At 36.5% G+C, this 19,793-nt stretch overlaps 1 protein-coding gene across 8 annotated transcripts in view; it reads right to left on the bottom strand.

Annotated features, from left to right (window-relative positions):
* Positions 1 to 19,793, bottom strand: part of LOC128875806 (trafficking kinesin-binding protein milt) — a 79,281-nt gene that overhangs the window by 43,413 nt on the left and 16,075 nt on the right. The window contains exons 1-2 of one of the 8 annotated variants that reach the window (XM_054121696.1): positions 18,329 to 18,914; positions 14,426 to 15,527 (exon numbers count right to left, since the gene is read on the bottom strand). The exons of 3 other annotated variants lie outside the window; for them this stretch is intronic. In XM_054121696.1, coding sequence (XP_053977671.1) covers positions 14,426 to 15,377 — 952 coding nt within the window. In that variant the 5' untranslated portion in view covers positions 15,378 to 15,527; positions 18,329 to 18,914. Of the gene's footprint in view, positions 1 to 8,557; positions 8,939 to 14,425; positions 15,528 to 18,328; positions 18,915 to 19,793 lie in introns of those variants that run through there. 4 more of the 8 variants (XM_054121697.1, XM_054121698.1, XM_054121699.1 and 1 more) reach the window with 4 other exon arrangements.

The raw sequence follows: 19,793 nt of genomic DNA, 5'->3' as shown, positions 1-19,793 counted from the left end.
CCAAGTGTTGGTGGTCCCCGGAGATCGCGTTGGCGCGTCGGCGGATGCATGCCAGTCGGAGGAGACTCCAGCGGACGTGCTAGAGGCGGCGACCCGAGGTACCGGTGCACCTCGAAGAGCACTGGGTGGCTCGTCGTGAGATCCGCATCCTTATCCTTAGGGGCAAGGAGAGGGCTAGGCGCGAGCTGTGCGGCCTGGTTGAAAGAGACGTGTGGGGGAAACCTTACCGGGTTGTCATGAACATGGTAACCCGGCGTCTCCCCCCTCCTCTGATGCCGGCCGCACAGATGGATGGGGTGTTGGCCGAGCTCTTTCCGGCCTCACCGGATGCGGAGAACGAGGCCACGGAAGCTTACAGGCCTGGCCGCGACCTGGAGGAATTCCTGCGGCGGCCGGTACTGCCGGTTACCGAGGACGAGGCGACACGGGCGCTTGGGGCCACACACCTGGAGAAGGCCCCCGGGCGCGACGGCGTCCCGGGCAGAGTCATCACCGAGGTGGCAAAGGGGGGCGGTGGATTTGCTGAGGGCTGTCATTGACGGCTGTCTTCGACACCCATACGTCCCCCAGCGTTGGAGAGACCAGCGGCGGCTGGTATTGCTGAGGAAGGCGGGGAAGGACCCTGCCTCTCCCTCCGTATACCGCCCCCTATGCCTGATAGGCCACCTGGCGAAGGTGTGGGAAAATGTCGTTAAGGTGAGGATGGAGCATGTGTTAGGCCCGCACGGGTTGTCTCCGTTGCAATACGGGTTCCGTGCGGGCCGAAACACGTCCCAGGCGATGAGGCACATGGAGCATCGCGGAGGCGGCTAAGTACCACCAGCGGTTCTACGTCCTCATCGCCTTGGACGTGAAAAACGCTTTTAACTCCCTGGACTGGGAGATTTTGATGCAGAGGCTAGTTAAGAGAGGAACTCCCACATATTTTCGCCGGGTTGTGGGGGCGTCCCTCACAAGGAGGTACATCTATTATGACACAGCGGAGGGAGAGAGGCGCCGTAAAGTGGTCTCCGGTGTCCCACAGGGGTCGGTGCTCGGCCCGCTGTTATAGAATATTTTCTGTGACGGCGTGCTGGGCCTCCGCCTTCCACGGGGGTGAACAATCATCGGGTACGCCGACGACATCCTCGTCGTGGTGACTTGCACGGACCGTGACGCACTGGATACTCGTATTCAGAGCTGTATGCGGTCCGTGGAAGTCTGGATGGCGTCGGCGAAGCTCAGGACCGCCCCGGAAAAAAACTGAGGTGTTCCTGGGCAACCGAAAGTGGTTGGGCCCTCCCCCCTGCGGGTGCCAGTCGGGAGTCAGCTGGTCTCTCCGGCCGATAGTATGAAGTATTTTGGGGTGACCTTCGATCGGTCGCACAATTTCAAAGTGCATATCGAGAGGGTCACCTCCAAAGCCACCAAGGTGATGTACGCGCTGGCCCAGCTTATGCCGAATGTCGGCGGACCGGGCCAACGGGCCAGCGCGTTGTACTACAGCGTGATGGAGTCGGTGCTGCTATACGCGACCCCCATATGGGGTGGGGCCATGAGTGTAGCAACCCGATGCCAGAAGGTTGTCTCTGCCCAGCGGGCGGGGCTAATCCGGGTGTGTAAGGCCTACCGGAACGTGCCCAATTAGGTTCTTCCGGTGATTGCCGGGATACCGCCTATCCTCCTGAGGATCGAGGAGAGGTGTCGATTGTTCGAGGTCCTCGAGGGCCATAGAGCGGAACCACGGCCGACGAGCTCCGACTGGCCATCGGGCGTATCCGTCAGGACACGCTCGACAGATGGCAGTCGGAGTGGGATGAGGTGGGCGCCCGCCGTGTCGCTCATGAGTCGATCCCGGTTATCCGGGACTGGATCCAGAGCCCTTACAGCCAGATGACATATTACGTCACCCAGGCGTTGACGGGGCACGGGGTCTTCAACGTATACCGTTATCGGTTGCAGAAGACGTCCCGTTGTGCTGGTATGGCTGTTGGGTCTCCGACACGATGGAGCACACCTTTATCGAGTGCGGTCGGTGGGCCGCGGAGAGGCTCGCCCTTGAGGGCGAAATGAGCGGGGACGCCTCCCTCTCCCTGGGACGGTTTATGGTCAGCGGCCGGGCCGGCTGGTTGGCGGTGGAGGCCTTCATTACGAGGGTCATCACCGCCAAGGCCGGCTATGAGCGCGACCTCGATCGGGAGGCTCGGGCGCGGGGCGATGCACTGCGAGCCCGGTATTTGCGCGGAGCTGGGGCGGGCTTGCCTGTCCGCCCAAGCGATACTGATGAGGGGCCCGGGGACTTGGCGGGGTAACCCGTTGGGTACCTATTACTCTCCGGGCCGGCCCACGTGGTGGAGAGCCTCCAGCAATATATACACATATATAGGACATCTTAACTTTTATTTTATATTTTATTTTTTATTTCTAACTTTTATTGACTGTTTTTTCCCCTTTGATTGGTTTTTCCTTTTCTTTCATGTTTATTTTACTTTATGTTCTCTACTGTGGTGTTTTGTTTTGACTGACTGATTTGTTTGTTTAATTTATTTATTGACTTTTTGGTATTTCATTTTTCAGACGTTGAGGCCCAAGGAAACGTGGGTGGAGCGGGGACCCGGAATGTATCCGGGTCTAAAGGTAGACGGCTCCTGGAGTCGTAAAACGGATGGGGCGGTACGAAGGCGCTGGGGAGCCTTTGGGTGTAGACGCACCCAATAGGGTAGCGGTCTGTGACCACCCGCACCCAGAGGCAGTACCCCGCCTCTCTGCTAGGGGGGCGGATGAGGGCCCTAGCCGTTTCCCCAGGGGGGGTCCGCCCCCGGCTGGTGTTGGCCAGGGGTTTGCGGGTAAGGTGAGGGGGCAGAGTGGTGGCCCGGTGGCAGGGGCCGGCCGCCGCAGTGACGGTTGGACGCGGGAGTTCTCCCCTCCCCTCTGGGCAATTTGGGTAGGATCCACTACCCCCCAATGCTCAGACGGGAGGGATGGCCCAGTCTAAGGACGGATGTACCCGCCGCGTATACGGCGAGTCCGACTGGGGAGTGGTGGCCATTAGAGCCGTGCGAGGGTGCGCGGTCGCCGGATAAGGCGACCCCCTCGGGGCGATGTATTACCTACGGTATAGTTCCGCACTGAGGGGCCGAGGTGGAGGTTTTATTCAGTAGAAATCTGACACTACCCCCCAACAACATCTGAGGGGTGTCTTTTGAAGATTTCCTCCACCTCGGTAATAATAATAATAATAATAATAATAAAATAAAATAAAAAAAGGTGTTCGGAAACTGTCCGAGCCTGTGCGTAAGTGTGCACGGTACGACCCTCCCACTCGTCCCGCCGTCGAAGTGCTCGCTCGGGTGTACGGAGATTGCCCGTGCCTGTTGGAGGGAGTACGCTCCTCATTTCTTGTTCGTCCGCGATCGCATCGTCGCGCTCGGGTGTACGGAGACTGCCCGTGCTCGAGTTCAGCGCACTGCACTCGTGTTCCCCCCCACTAGCGTGTACTCGACGTCGGCGATCGGAGATTGCCCGAGTCGACGCGAGGAACTCCGCTGACCGTCTCCGCCCCGCCGTCACCACTCTACGGATTCAAGACCAGTACCGCGGTAGTAAATATACCTTAGTTCGTAGTTAATAAGCAACAAGCAATAATCAATCATAGCCATAAGCCGTGTATATATATATATTTCTGACTCTAGCGAAAGCTGAAGAATAAAACCTATTTATTTCAGTACACCAGCGAACATTTATTCTCCGCCTAACTCCCGAACCCGGCGTACCGATTGAGCTCGGCACTCCCACCGAGTAACCGTCACAAGGGTTTAGTTAGACCTCGCGAGTGTGTAGACGATAACCCAGATAATCCTCCTGAACCATCTTTCTCCTTCAAACCCCTGCCAAAACCAATTACAGTCAGTGTAATAAGTATTCCTACAGGAACCATTCGTTTTGAATGGGTTGCTGTACAAATACTTCTTACACTGACTGTACGTCCAGCAAAGCCCAAGAACCCTCGGTACGATCTGAGGTAAAGATCACCCAAGGCTTTTCGAAAGGATTCCCAACAATAATATACAGGGTGTCCCAAAAATGCTGTAACACCTTGAATGGGGTGGTTCGTGAGGTGATTTGAAACAACTTTCTCCTTAGCGAAATTGTTGTCTGAAGCTTCGTTATGGAGATATTAACAAAAAATCCCAACCAATCAGAGCGCGAATATGCCGGTGGAGTGTCTGCGGTAGCGTAGGCTACGCGCTAGGCGGCCGCAGGCTCTCCAACGGCATACTCGCGATCTGATCGGTCGGGGTTTTCTGTTCATACGTTTGAGGATGCAGCAGTCTTAGTGCGTATATTTAACATAAAATTAAGCATAATAATATATTAGCGAAGTTGCAAATTTCATCAACACAACTGTACAGGATGTAACAAAATTAATGGTCACCACTTTCGGGGAATATTGTACACATCTGGATCGGTGGAAATTTGCAAAAAAAAACCGTCCGGAAAATCCATTATGACCTCGAAATTTAAGGTGAAAGTTTTTTTTAATTTTAAAAAATTCTACTCGAGGAGTAGGTAAAAAGTTTCAAAGGGGCCACGTACCGGAGACGACACGTTTTCGCGTAAAAAATTGTTAAAGTTTTCGCAAATTTTCGATAGCACGGAGCAACTCACCGGGGCGCCGCTAATTAATTTTTTTACACCTTATACATAATAAAAAACACACTGCTCGAATGTGTAAATACTCTTAGATGACGTTGTATGTCCAAATATTACAAGAAGACAATTTTTCAGTCATACATAAGCTAGTGTAAATATTTATTTATATTTCAATATAATTTTTTGTTTTAGACTCATTCTTGAAATTTATACTGATATAACTAGACTGACATGTAATCCCATGATTCCCATACTATGAGCTGCAATATATTGTAAATACTAAAGGTTGATATGAGCCGTTTATTATGAAAATGGGGCAAGTCCACATAATGAAAAAATGGAGTTAATGATGGGTAAACTTTTATTCTGGCATTGTCTTCATAATTTCATTCAATTTAGAGATCCGTAAAGAGAAAAATACAAGGATCCAGAAAATTTTGATGATACCGAATTTTTAATAAAATTGGCATATTTATGCGATATTTTTGGCAAACTGAATTCCCTTAATCTCACTTTGCAAGAAAGAAACATCCACATTTTGAAATCAACAGAAAAAATATGAGCTTTTTTTAAAAAGAAAATTGGAATTATCGATAAAGACGAAGAAGAATAAATATTGGTCAAGTTTAATAATACAAAAATTAAGTCTTATGAAATAGTCACACTTATATTTAGTTAATTTGTGCCAGTTAATGTAGTCTGTCTAACATATTTCAGATTAGTCCCATATTGATTGGTATTAAAGGAGCCGCCGAAAATAAGCCGTACACTAAGGGAACCGCGGGTCTAATCATTACTTTCAACTATGTAGAAAAAAAAGTGAAAACCAAGAAATGTTTTTTAAATTTGAGAATAAAATGGGCGGAGTCAATTATTAAGATATTATTAATAATAATACTTGTATGTAAATTGTTTCGCTTTAATTACAAAAATAAAATTGTTTAAAGACATACCATTTGAATAATTAAGCCCCAAGAAAACAAAATTGTATTAAGAATGGAAAGGTGCATTATGAAATATTACCATTTTCTTTCAAAATCAATAAACACATTTTTTTTGTGGTAAGAAACCTAAATTTGGTCAACTGCTTCGAATAATTAAAAGTGACGTAGTCACTGTTGCCACGGAAGAACAATTTTTCAGGTTGGCACGATTCAACCTCCTTTATTAATAATATTAAAAAAAAATCTATCCAAATACGTTTGTCTTTTAAATAAACAAATGAATACCTATCTAAAAGTTTAACTTCTTACGTTTTAGTGTTTTTCATATCGAAAATTTCTAAATTCAATCAAAAAATTAATTTTAAAAAAGAGAATACTCTCGTAACGAACGAAATAGTTAATGGACAAATGGTCATCGATGGACAATGTGAAAACTCAAATTAAAACTGCAAATGATTCTGACGTTACGTATCAAGCAGAGACGTTGCAGGTGATTATTGATTTTCCTACAAGCTGAAGCTTGTGTAAGAGCATGCAGTAGAGTATTAAGGCTAAGGTTCGTGTCTTTCACTCCAAGGGGCGTTTATGTACGTCCAAAATAAACAGACGCTTATTCTAGAAGGTCACACGCATTGCCTTCCAAGATTTATGATCCAAACATAAGATACAAAATTCTAAGATTTGGTATAAAATTTTTACATCGTAATGAATAAGCCATTAATAAACATGGATTTGTAAATTAAACATTCCAAGTTACAAGGAAAATTTATATTTTACTGCAACAGCTATTTCGTATATGATTAATTTTAACGAAAATTTTGACTAATATGTTAAAACAGTAAATAAAATTTAAACTTGCAACTCAGAAACTGTTGATTACTATTAAATTCATGCTTACTCATCCGAAGTTCGGACTGTTAATTTTATAACACTGTATATACGTCTTTGTTAATGTGACTACTGTTAACAATACTTTATATTTTTATTTAATCAATAAAATCTTATTGTCGATAATGCACGTGACACAACATTGCCTAAAACAATCCAATATCGAAAATCAGTATTTCTGCTAGAGAAAGGCGAGATTCTTATCTAGATACAAAATTCGAATAACGAATATAATGTAAACAACTTTATATCCTCGTAGAATAAAAATTAAAGTTTCATTTATAGAATGAAATATTGCACAATGGGTAAATAAAAATCCATCTATCGATTTATCTTAACGTATCTACCTATACGTTAAGTTTATTCGTTATTTATTATATGAATGAAACTGTCCTCATCTTTGTTTTAATCTAGCGTTGTTCTTCTGTCGTACAGCATACCGTATCCGCGCGCCACAGTGAAATGCTAATCTTTTATTTAAAAGAACAAAGATACAATTACGTAACAACCCTGATTCATTCGAATGACTAACCTACCATACCTTTTACTAGAACTCTTGACATCTTTAAATACTAATACCAAATGAGGACCCACTTTCACAGTCTCAACTTTTACAATAAAGTAGACTTAATTTTTATTACATAATACTATAGAATAGAAGCAGCATCCATTAGAAAGCCACATAATTATGGACAAACAATACAAAGATATGAAAATATAATAGAAACATAATCTACTTTATTATTTAAGATTCCAAGTAAATAAAAGAATGTGGTTTACTTCTAATTTTAATATTTTAGAAGTTATAAAAATTCTGCGTTTCGTTTATTAATTTTAACTGTTAATTTGTAATATAGGTAAATATTATTCGAATATTATAAAACGTGATTATACATTTAATGTATTTATATTTTACGATATAATTATTGTACTACGTACTTCCATGTTATTGAAATCGAGCGTGTATTATTGAATAACGATAACAATCGCAATTTTGCATACGAAACTAACCACATGGCGAGATACATGAATCTGTGAAGTTGCATAACATGCCAAGACAAATGACCTTCGAATAATCTCCTCTGACGTTTGTCACAACTCATTACACATAACTCTTAGCTCTAAGAAAAAAAAACTCCTTATATTTTGTTTTCTTTTCCTGACTATCGGAGAATTCATATTATCCATGCTGGATTTGTTATTACAATGTCAAATACGAACTACTGTTTCTTTCCGCCTATCACTTTATTACACGCTTTGAAAAATACCATTTATCGAATACGTAGATTCGTTCGCGCAGACAGAAAACTGACTAAAGTAATTTCAAAATGTAAACAATAAAGTTACACCGAGTGGAAAGTGTTATTACGAACATTTAGAATACTACTAATCCGACGTAAATAATTACGCATAAGGATAACGGAAAAAACGTAAAGTAAATAAAAGTCATTGTTTTCATTTTCGTTTGAAACTTTCCAATTAATAAAATCCCATTTATTCATTCATATAATTTAATACGCATTGAAATAAATAAGTTTTAACAAATTGTTTAAATTTTTTCAGATTTACCAGTAAGAATTCTTATAAAATGATGAAATAATATTAAAAAATGTTACATCACGGGGTAAGACTTTTTAGTAATTTTGTATTTACGTTCCGTATAAGTTGTCGTATTATTATATCATTTTTTTTAGAATCTATAAAATGTTAGATCTTTGTCACGTTGGGAATGTATAGTTCTCCTACAAAAGGAATGAAAAAAGTAAACGATAGGGTTAAATACCGAGTTTTAAAAATGGCGTCTCGTTGCAAAGCGACATGGCTTTAGCAGATGCAAAAACGTGAAACTAGTTGTCATCCACTAAGAAAACCTAACCCGAAAAGTTATCTGTATCCGTAGAGTAAAAGAAAAACTAGTGAGAACTCTTTTTTATCAAGCTTGGGGGTCAGTTAATTTAAAAATATTATCGTCCAAGTATATTTTATGTCGACGTCAGATTTACTTAAAAGAGAGAAGAGAAATAGAGGAACGGAATTAACGATATGCATTAAATATGTCGAAAAATCGCGTTGATTTCAAAATAAGTACTTACCATTCAACACGCTATTTAGTTCTACACCTCTGACGTCAGAGGATTCACCGGGCACATTTCACAGATTTCCTTCGAGTTTATTATCAAGTTTAACAATTAACTGTTTATGGGAACACTAGCTAGTGCACCGACTGATCCTTCACGTCCGATAGACAACGAGAAAAAATTGCTTTCTATCGTTAGAAAACATAGATGAAGCTAGAAACGAGACACACGGCGAGATTGTTACGGCGCCATATCAACTAACTGTCAGAAGCGGGCTGCGCGAACAACATGCGCGTATCATAACAAGAGGGAAATTCAAACGAAAATTATAAAGTGGAAGTTCTAAAATGGCAAAAAGCCAATATTAAATAAATTGGAATCATTCCATAATTACGTGCTTCATGATAATGTCAATAACCCATTAAGAAGTATGATACATATAAATATATCAGAAAGAAACTGCTGACACATTGTCCTATTTGTTATAGATAAGCACATAATTAAAGAAAACATTATCTGTTCGATTTTTCTCCTATCATCGTTAATACTATTATATAACTGCGGCATCATATGCTAACAAATCGAAAGATCGTAAGCTATGCTGGAGAATTAATTAGCAAAATATAATATATAAATGGAATTTTTTAATGAATTATTTGCTAGAATTAATAAAATCTTTTCAAAATTGATTCTATGAGATTTTAACTGGCGAAAAACAGTCGCTTCGATCATTTTTCTATAGTCCTCATAGTAGAAACCTAACAACCTATACAATTGCATTGCAATCGTCATGAAAAGTAGAAAAAGTACTGACCATCTTCTTGTTAGATTGTCTGTTATTGATTCGTTTGACGGCTTTACAAAAGATACGGTCTGTACTCAACGCAATACTATTAATCCTTTAAGCTACAACCACGTGTGAGACTCCTGGTCGGATATTCGGGCCAAAACTGATTATCACAGACCTGGCCAGTGGCGTATTGTTCGGGCCAAATGTAAACATTACATTTTGGTCCTAGGTTGTTGGAGTTTAAAGCTAGCTTAAGGGATTGATAATCCTTTAAAAATTTCTGACGCGTTGCTTTCAAATTAAATTACCAAATTTCTAGTATCTCCCGCAATTTCGTTTCATTGTGATATTACAGACAGGTTGTACATCGATATTCAACTTTTGTCGATAACGTTTTCATGTCTCAAAAACCATGTACATAATATGCTACTTGAATAATACTTTTTTTACAACCTCATAATTCTTTACTTTTTTTACAACCCCATAATTCTTTACTTTTTTTACAACCCCATAATTCTTTAATAAATGAACGTTTAGCGAAATTATATAAATAGTTATTGTTTTCTGTTGTCGATACTAAAACTTTTATAAATCCTAAAGTAGTTTTAGGATTTTTTTTTAACAAAATACACCTGTGGTTGCACTTAAAATTTAAAAAATGGATATATTCCATACCATTTATGCTTTATCGATAAACGAAGCCTAAAGCCCGTTTAAAAGAACCCTTTATTAACAGCTTAAGGACTTCGCCCGATTATACTCGGGCGGATACTATGAGCCGAATATTTGTATTAGGATTAATGTTACAAAAATTAATCAGTAGATATCAACTTTCAGTCTGATTTTGGGTCCGAAATGGCTTTTATGAGGGACATATATTTTCAGTAAATAAAATTCGTTCATAAAAAAAATGTGTTATTTGTACCATTTTTTAATGATTACTGAAGAGGTTAAAAATACAATCAGTTATCCAGGTATGATTCAAGCTAAATAATATTATTAATAACTGTATTGTTCCGTGTTTGTGATATTTTGATATTTAGAAAAATAACATTTTCGTGAAGCTGATGAATGAATTTTTGTTGCATTTTTAACATCTGTGTTTAAATTTATGGAATCAAACATTCCTGTGTTCGATATCATATTTTATCAGTTTATCAAAATATCTTTCAATCGATAAAACTGACATTAATCCAACCAAATTGATTACGTTAATTAAAACGGACTACGCGAGTTGAAAATCCTAGAAATAACGCACGTCCCAATTTTCCGAGAGTTCAACCTCGTCTTAATTAGATACATGCACTGCTTCATTATTATACGAATTCGATACTTAATTCATATCATTAACGATAGCGCTTTTTATCTCTCGTTAGTAATCGTATGAATATCCGAATAAGAAAAAAACTTATCCGTAAGAACACCTTGGGAATAGTTCTATGTATACTTTAATTAAAATAAACTGTTTTTAAATTCCACATTATCATTATCTTTTGGTAGTTAGTAACAGTATATTCAGTAATATTCAGTAATATCTTATTAATTATATTACATGGAATTGTTAAACAAAACTATTTTGGGTGCAGTTTAAGTTACTATAAATAATTTTTCGTGATGAAATAATTCATAAATTATAAATAATGATGTATTTATGACAAATAGATGTTGAAAAATTATTTCATTAGAGAAACCAATTGATAAATAACTGTTTCTCCTAAATACAAGTACGTAATCTTACAAACTGTACTTGATCGAGATTTGAAAGGTATTAAACAATTTCATATGAGACTAAGAACATACGCCTCAAATACGACTTCTTTTGAAAATGACTTGTTATTTAATACCTGTCAACATTATCTTGGACTTTGGGTCGAATGCAGTTAATATAAACAAGCTTGTTGTATAGGTTTCTAAGGGCACAATGTTGGTAGTCCGTTAATGTAAAGACTATCCCAACAGTGGTGATACAATCTAGCAGTCGGTGAATCCTAATGAAAAAATAAAAAACAATCGAAAGTGTAGAATAAAATTGTTTTGTATAAGATATAATTTTCAAGAAAATTGAATTTGCAAATTTATCGAGTGCAAGCGAAGTAACTGAATGAGAAGCAAAACTGAATTAATCACAAAATTTTTTACGAAAAATATTTATTTTATTGAAATAAATCGTAACAAAAAAAACTAACATTACTAATTATTTTTTTATAGTCTCAAGAAATTTACTCTATTTTATAACATTTAAGATTTGTTTTCCTTTGGCTGAAACAATAAAAATAAATAGAATCAGTTTTGCACCCTAATTGTTCATACTAAGATTTACAAGTTTTATTATACCTTAATATTTTGACCATAATCCTTTGGCTTTTATAACAGCTATAATGCGTCTTGACATACTTCCAACTAATCTTATAAAAAAAGTACTGCGGAATTTAATTCCATTGTTCTTTAACACGAGCATGTAATTCGAGGAGTAAAATTGGTGGGGAATTATACGCATTTTGAAGTCTTTTTTTCAATAATCCCCGTAGATTTTCTATACAATTCAGATTAGAGCTTTGGGCGGGCCAGTCTAAAATAGAAAATACTTGAGTAGCCAGCCAACTTGTCATACTTTTTGCTGTATGTTTAGGATCCCGATCATGTTGAAAAACGATTTCCTCTTCAGCGAACGGCATAATTCGCATACATTTTGGCAAGTATTCCTTCCAAATGTCTTTATACATACATTGATTCATAATTCCATCGATTTTGTGAAATGGACCTACACCATCTGTCGTCATGCACCCCCATAACATGAGTTAAAGTTTGCTTACCATGACATTGCACGAACGATACTCTCTTAATTTTTGTTTCGTCCGATCAAGTTACACGTTTCCAATCAGAAACAGACCATTTATTATATTTTTTAACCAAATCATTGGAGCTTTAATATTGTTTTTGACAGCATCGGCTTCTGTTTCTTTTCGCAAACATTAAAATTAACTTTCTTAAGGGGAGCACTCCACATTTTTCGAAAAAAAAATCGCATATTTTTTTATTTTTTAAATTTAACTTCTTCCGAATCTATTGATGTGAATTTTATAATTTTTGGATAGTTAGAAATGGCAAAAGAAAAAAAGATTTTCACATGATTTCTGACATCAATCAAGTCATGTGATTCTTGTTGTTTTTGTTTATTAGTTTTAGATTGAAATCACTGACAGTACTAAATTGATTATTACGCATATATTATAGGGATAAATAATTGGTATTTATATTTGCCTTTAATGCATTGGGTACCCTGTCCGGGCACGAACGCGTTCCGTCTGCTGTCGGTCCATACTCAAAGGACGGTCATACGGCGTACGGCGCGCCCGCGCCGGTAAAAAACAATTTCTGATTGAAGTCATATATGTATTTATCGCAATTTTTTCTTATTTATTACAATTAGTGCATATATCTGAGGCCTTGTGCAAACAAAATAAGTAACAAAAATTATTTTTTTATAACATTTATGACTAAATTATTGAAAATATGGTAACGAATGAGAAATGCTTTCTAAAATACTAAACTGAAATAAAATAAAATGATTTCTTCAACTGATTTCAACGAATAGTAGGCTATTTCTTTACAATAGTGCGTGGAAGAGGCGAATTTCATTGCAATATCATAAACGCTCTGTCATAAAGGAGCGCAGAAAAGAGCCCGGTTCCTTAGATTTTTCCAATGCAAAGTCAGGTACCCACTGATATCAGTTTTTTTTACCGGTAGTTTCCTACCTGTAATTTAAATATATCAATGCTTCATTCTGCCTCACGACTTGTAATATAACGAATAATTCTTCATTCATCTTGATATTTTAGAGCTCTTGGACGTCCTCCCATTAAAGCTAACACGGCATTAAAAGTTTTTATACGTAATCATAGAACAATATACTTTACACGTTGAAGACTCATCTAGTCTAGTTATACGAGAATGGGATTCATTGTACTAATACTTCCTTCACAGTTCGAATAATACTTGTAAACTGAGTCTATCAGTACGAGAGGACTCTCGATGTAAACAGACAACTACGTATCAAAACATTTTGCCTGTGTATGCTAGGTTTCTGAGATTTGTTTATTTTCGTTACGATACAAAACTGATTCTATGAATTTTTATTATTTCAGTTAAAAGAGATCAAATTTTAACTGTTATAAAATAGTGTAAGTTCTCTAAGCCTATAAAGAAATAATAATCAATGCTGGTTTTCTTGTCATGATTTATTTCAATAATAATAAATATTTTACGTAAAAATTGCTATGATTGGTTGTTTTTCTCCTCACTATACATATGCATACCTATCGTGATTTTGAACTAAATGTAATTTGTATTTTTCAATTTCTCAAAGAGAAATGTGATTAAAGTGTTTACTTATAACCCTGTGATACTTCTGCCGTTTTTAGAACACACCAACACTAAAATTATCGAGGTTAACGCATATTATACATACAACTATTGTATATCTTTGGAATTAGATAAGGAAGGAGCGAACTAATTTTTTAATCAAATTAATTCTCTGTTAAAATAATTATTTTTAAAAACTGCAGTAAAGGCATTGTTAAAAGTAAATCATAAAGTACCATTAATAGTAAAGCATAATTGATTGACTTTAGAAAAATTCGAAGTACATGGGTTAAATTGGCCTTCTTCGTAATTTTAATGTTAATAAAACCCCATAAAAAAGAGGTGTTTAATCTGACAGTGACTATCTTAGCGTACCATCACGACCAGTTCAACATTCATATTCTTTATAAGTAAACGCAACCAGAAAACTTCATTTCTGAAACATCCTATATAGTGGTATAGAAAAATTTGTAAATATTTCACAGAATTTGCATAAGTTAAATATTACTACTAAATATTGTTGAAACATTATTTATAAGCGCGCCAATTCGATATTAATGTACGATGCAAATGATTTGATATAATATTTCCCTATTTGTCCCCGATTTTCTTTACCTCCTCATTTGTTTTCCCATTCCGCGGGCCACTCCTACGTCCGAATTATTTTTACCGCGTTTCATAAGAGCAAAAGTCAAAACAATCGATACGCTGCATTATTTATATCCTACCTCGATTACGAAGCATCGTTCTAATAACCCTGATATAAATCTTGCCGTGTTTCGTCTTGGCGACGTGAAACAGAAAATCTGAAACGACTCCATCCCCCTCGTGAATATTCGTTTCGGCTAGAACTTCCTTCAGAGTCTTCACCCTCTCCTCCGGCGTACTTTCATCGTTCGATGTCAGTTTTTTGTCCAGACACTCCGTGACACTGAGATCGTCCCAAAAATACGACGAATCTTGTGCCTGGGCCTTTCTTGAGGATTCAACATTCAAATGACTGGAAGAGTCTAGGCCAGCGTAGGAAACGTCCAAAGCCAAACTCGTAAACGTTGGTGTTCGCGGGGAACTCGTTCCTAATCTCCAGGAAGTGGATGGATTTTCACTTTCATCGGTACTCGACCTCCAGGAAACGTCTAACTCGCTGCTCCCTGGGCAATTTTCTTCGTCGACCTCGCGGGGCTGTTCCTTGGGAACTTGTAATGAATTTTCATTCATTGTCCCCGACGTTTTATTGCAAACTTCCACTAAACGGTTAAATCGACAAGTTTTCGACAAAGTTTCCTTCAATACGCAAGCTATATTGTATTCAAAAAGCTCCTCGTTCGCCTTCCAGGAAGAAGCTTCTGATCTAGTAGCAGCGACGATCTCCGAAAAACTTTCGCTCGTTCCTGAAACGGTGTTAACCGGAGAATGTTTGATTGTTCTCCAACGTGAATCCTCCTGGGAATTCTCGACCGTTCTCTGAGAATGTTCCGATCGAAGAATGTCTCCTTCCTCGTTGTTTTCCGGACAATATTTTTTCGTCGGTTTGTGGAAAACATTTTGAACGTTGTTAGTCGTTTTCGGACAATGATCTCCGTTTGCTTCTCCACGTTTCCCTGTTCCCACGCACCAAGCTTCGTCTGACTTCTTGTTTGGTTTGCGCAATAATCTTTCCAAGCCGCGATCGTTGTTCATATCACCATAATCACCTTTTTCGATCTTCAGACGGTCCAAACTTTTATCATTCTGTTCGTAGCGACACTGCAAACAACCTTCGTAACCACTGTTTTTGTTTCTGTTTCTGTAATGCCCCCTCCCCCTCGTTCACTATGTTATTACTTTATTCTTCATTGTTAAACGATAAACATTTTTAAACGGATAGACAATTTTTCGGGAATTAATCGCAACGGTTATTTCGTGAGGCTTGAATATATATTTTGAATTAAATGTACTAACAAGGGAAGTTTGGTAATTGTCACACGCCAAAAAATTTGAACTTTTTGTTAAAATAAAATTCACGGGGACCTAATCACAATGCCATTTTTCATTTTAGCCCAAAAACGGTTTTACGGGTGGAAATACCCCTTTGAAGTAATTCTAATTATTTATATTTTTGCTAGTATCTCTGAAACCGTTAGAGATATAAACAAAATTTTAAATAAAAAATTTAATGATTTTTAACATTTTGCCGAACTTCCTTGTAATAACACTATTTCACCCATTTGCATCACACGGAAAAGTGGAAAATTCGTTCTTATCGCCAATATTTTATTTGAATTCAATTTCCAAGTAAATTGCGCGCATATATGCGCAACTGGTGATAGTGGCCAGACAAAATGCGCAAATATATGCGCTAATGATGCAAATGGGTTAAGTATAATACTATTTTGAAGAGTGACATTTAAAGTACCCAAATACTATATGCAGAAGGTTCAATAAACCAAAAGGTATATGTACTTCTTCAAAATGGAATATTAATATTCTTCTACTCATTAATAAAATATATCTGACATACATTATGTATATTTTTTGTTTGTTTCTCGTCTTGTACAACAAAACATATGTACATTTTTCATCGAAACTTGAGAATATCATAAAATGGTATAACAATTAAAAAAGACATTCAAATTCTTATGAAAAGGAATGTGCAATAATAAATCAATCGATTAAAACTTCCGATAGATACGATCGATGAATCGATAAGAACCGCGCAGGTAACGATAAAATAGCTACTCTTATTATCGCGCACGTATTTCTTTCTGACAGCATGTTGTTACAAGTTCTATATATGGTTTAAAACAAAACTTTCAAGGAAATATACATGTGTAATATAACACAATGTTTTTTAAAAACAACCATTTTCTAAATGAAAACTCATAATTCAAAATAGAACTCATTAATTAAATAGTTATTCGACTTAGAAAGCAATTTATGTTCAAAGCTGTTGTTTAATATATAATATCAAATTGAATGAAGCGATAAAATGTACAAAAATTTATACTTTCATTGGAAACACAAACATTCCAATAAATGGCAAAACGTTTGTGTAAATTTAACATTGTATGCCTTTATGAGACATCAATTACATATCCTTATATGTAAGCACGAGTGAAAATCAAGCGTGTAATGTAGAATATCCAGTTATTGATTAATTATTTGAATAATTAAATTGGAAAAATAAAATGACTTGTGAGAATTCTAATAAACTTTCAAATACAATAAGTCATTATATTTTGCATTTTCTCTCACACACATTTTAAATTATAAATTACTACTATGAGACAACGTTGAATCACAAAAGAGGAAATGCATTCAAAGAATTACACAGGTTCTTTAACAAAAGCAATTTAACTAGTCATTCAGCAATTATTATGTAATTTCATAGAGAAACCAATTATGGAATTTATGTAATAATTATTTTAATCAATTGTCTTGATTGATACTTTTTAACTTTACTCTATGTAGATAAACTTTTACATCTTCAGTGTATAAATGCCATCGATTCCAATTAGAATGCATTATATTTTATTAATGTTCTAGAATCATGAAAATGACTTGTATAACCGTAAACTACCCAAATAAATTACATAATTGCTATACTTATTCAGAAACAAGAAATCCAATGTATTCAATTAAAAGTTACTAGTCTGTTTGAATTATAAGAAAAAGTAAGAAGTTACATATATAATGTAAAAATTTATTAAACAAGAATGTCACATTATTATGATAGTCCGATGTAAGGAACATATTTAATATTATCATTAATATATATTTTTTACTACTAAACTACTTGCATATGTAAATTTCCTATCTTTAAACTGCAATGGTTTTTGTACTCGATTTGTAATTCACAGTTATAATTCAATTTCTCAAGTTAAGTGTTTCTGTATAGATCTAAGATATTATGTTTATGATTTATATAGATTCAAAATTGAAGCCTAATAATTCTTTATAGTTTGTATTGCATTAAGATGAAACAGAACAAAAAGAATATTCTAGTTTTAGCAATTTGTTATCAATGACTCATTTACAAAGATAAGGTTTTACGAACTTACGTAACAATACAATTTGTAAAATTTTCTAAAAAACCAATGAGAATTACTATAATCGCAAAGTACAATAGGCTATTTAAGCTAAATGAAAATTAAAATATCTTGACTTAACCTAACACTTACAAAAATCGAAATTGAAATAAGAATTATCTCAACGTAACATAATATTACTGAGATTAATAAGTATGATAGTAATGCATTGTCATAAATAGAAATATCATGACAATGCACATGTAGAATTTAAAAACTTTTTTATGAGAATGTACTGACTTACTGACTTAACCTATGTACGCGTGGCTATAATTTAAAATCTATATTTTTAATGCGTATTAATAGAACGGTCAACTAAATTCCGAATGGAAGATATCGCCATATAGTAACTTTAATTAACTGACGTAAAAAACATTAAAATCGATCGAGTTAATTCATGATTAATAAAAACAATTGCATTTCGAAAGTCGTTCTTATCTAACCTAAATGTCACGAAATTTTCAAATTACTTTACTTTCTCAAATTCGCATCTGAAATTGAAATTCAGAACACGTACTATGTTCTTTTCTGTGTCCGGAAATATACTATAGTAAAAATCTTTACCTCGCAAAGAATTTCGTAGAAAATTAACAGCTCATTAATAAACCATTCCATCTTCGATTGAATTAGTCCAGTTTATTAACGCGACGAACTGCATTATAGCCGCTACAGCTTGATTTATAACGAAATGTTAATTAAGGAAGTTCTGACGTGTGATTCTTAACTTTGTTGAAATAATGGTGAATGTTTTAAAATTCCGTTGCGATGATTAATTCACGAAAAATGTTAATGACGTGTTTACGAATCGAACGTACGCGTTAAGAACAGTCCATACTTTAAGTATAACAAAAAAAAAAAAAAAAAAACTACGAATATTCACGATTACCGATATACGTCACGAACAAAAACATTTATAAAAACAGTATATTAAAATAGCGATTCACTTTCAACTATATGTTTGAAGGGTTTTCCACAGAATTCACAAAAGAATGCCTGTCTTCTTAAAAAACAACACTTCAAAATAAAAGTACGTTAGTCTCCTTAGAAAAAGCATTTTCTTTTACATTATAAGAGTAGAGGCGCATACCATCCTCCGAACGTGGAGGACGAGCGGCGACTAAACTGAACTGCACTATGGAAGTTCACAACAGTGCCGGGCCGAGCGCTCTGATTGGTTCAGAACTCCTTTAGGCGGTTACCGATTGGATAGTCAACAAAACGTGCCTACTTAAATGTGACTTGTTATTAATGATGCGTAAAACGTTATTTGAAATAAATAACGAACAGTATTTTCTGAAATAGCTCATAATAATATTTTTTCAGTAGAATAGTTTCCTCGAATACACTATTTACTCGCTAAGAATAAAATAATAATACAGAAGACTGTATTTTAATTACTTTAGAAAATAAAGATTTAAGTCGTTCGAATAGGCACTTACCAATTCGATCACACGAAACGGTAAACACGAATTCATTTGCGAAACAAAACGTTTAGATTTTGTTTACACCCTATTGTGATTATTTTTATATATCTATATAAATAGATAAATGGACCATAGCTTTATATAATTATTTTATACCCATATCTAACATACAGTGGGTGTAATAAAGTATTCGTACACCCATCAATTTCCAAAAAAACTATGTAAAATTGCAATTTATTAACTTATTTTTTATAAACAATGACATTCTACATATTCTCGGAAATCTCTAGAATAGATAGATTGCAAAAAAATAGCTATTTATGTAAGTTGCGAAATTAACAAGACAAAGACAATTAATGGATAGAAATATTGAAGCAATAATTCGCACAAACCCCGCAATGGGAATAAACTAATACTACTACTAAAAAGTATTTGCACAACTGTTTAATTTTTAAAACTTTATTAATTTACAACTATATAATACTTCCTTCGTGGGATTTCCTTTCGATTTTATAATTATTGCAACTCTTCTAAGCATTAAATTAACTAAATTATTAGTTATTCGAAGTGGGATTTTTTTTCCATTCCTCTATTAGAGTCATTTT

This window comes from Hylaeus volcanicus, chromosome 4, assembly GCF_026283585.1.
Source record: "Hylaeus volcanicus isolate JK05 chromosome 4, UHH_iyHylVolc1.0_haploid, whole genome shotgun sequence".
Classification (NCBI taxonomy): domain Eukaryota; kingdom Metazoa; phylum Arthropoda; class Insecta; order Hymenoptera; family Colletidae; genus Hylaeus; species Hylaeus volcanicus.
This window is presented reverse-complemented; position numbering and strand designations above follow the sequence as displayed.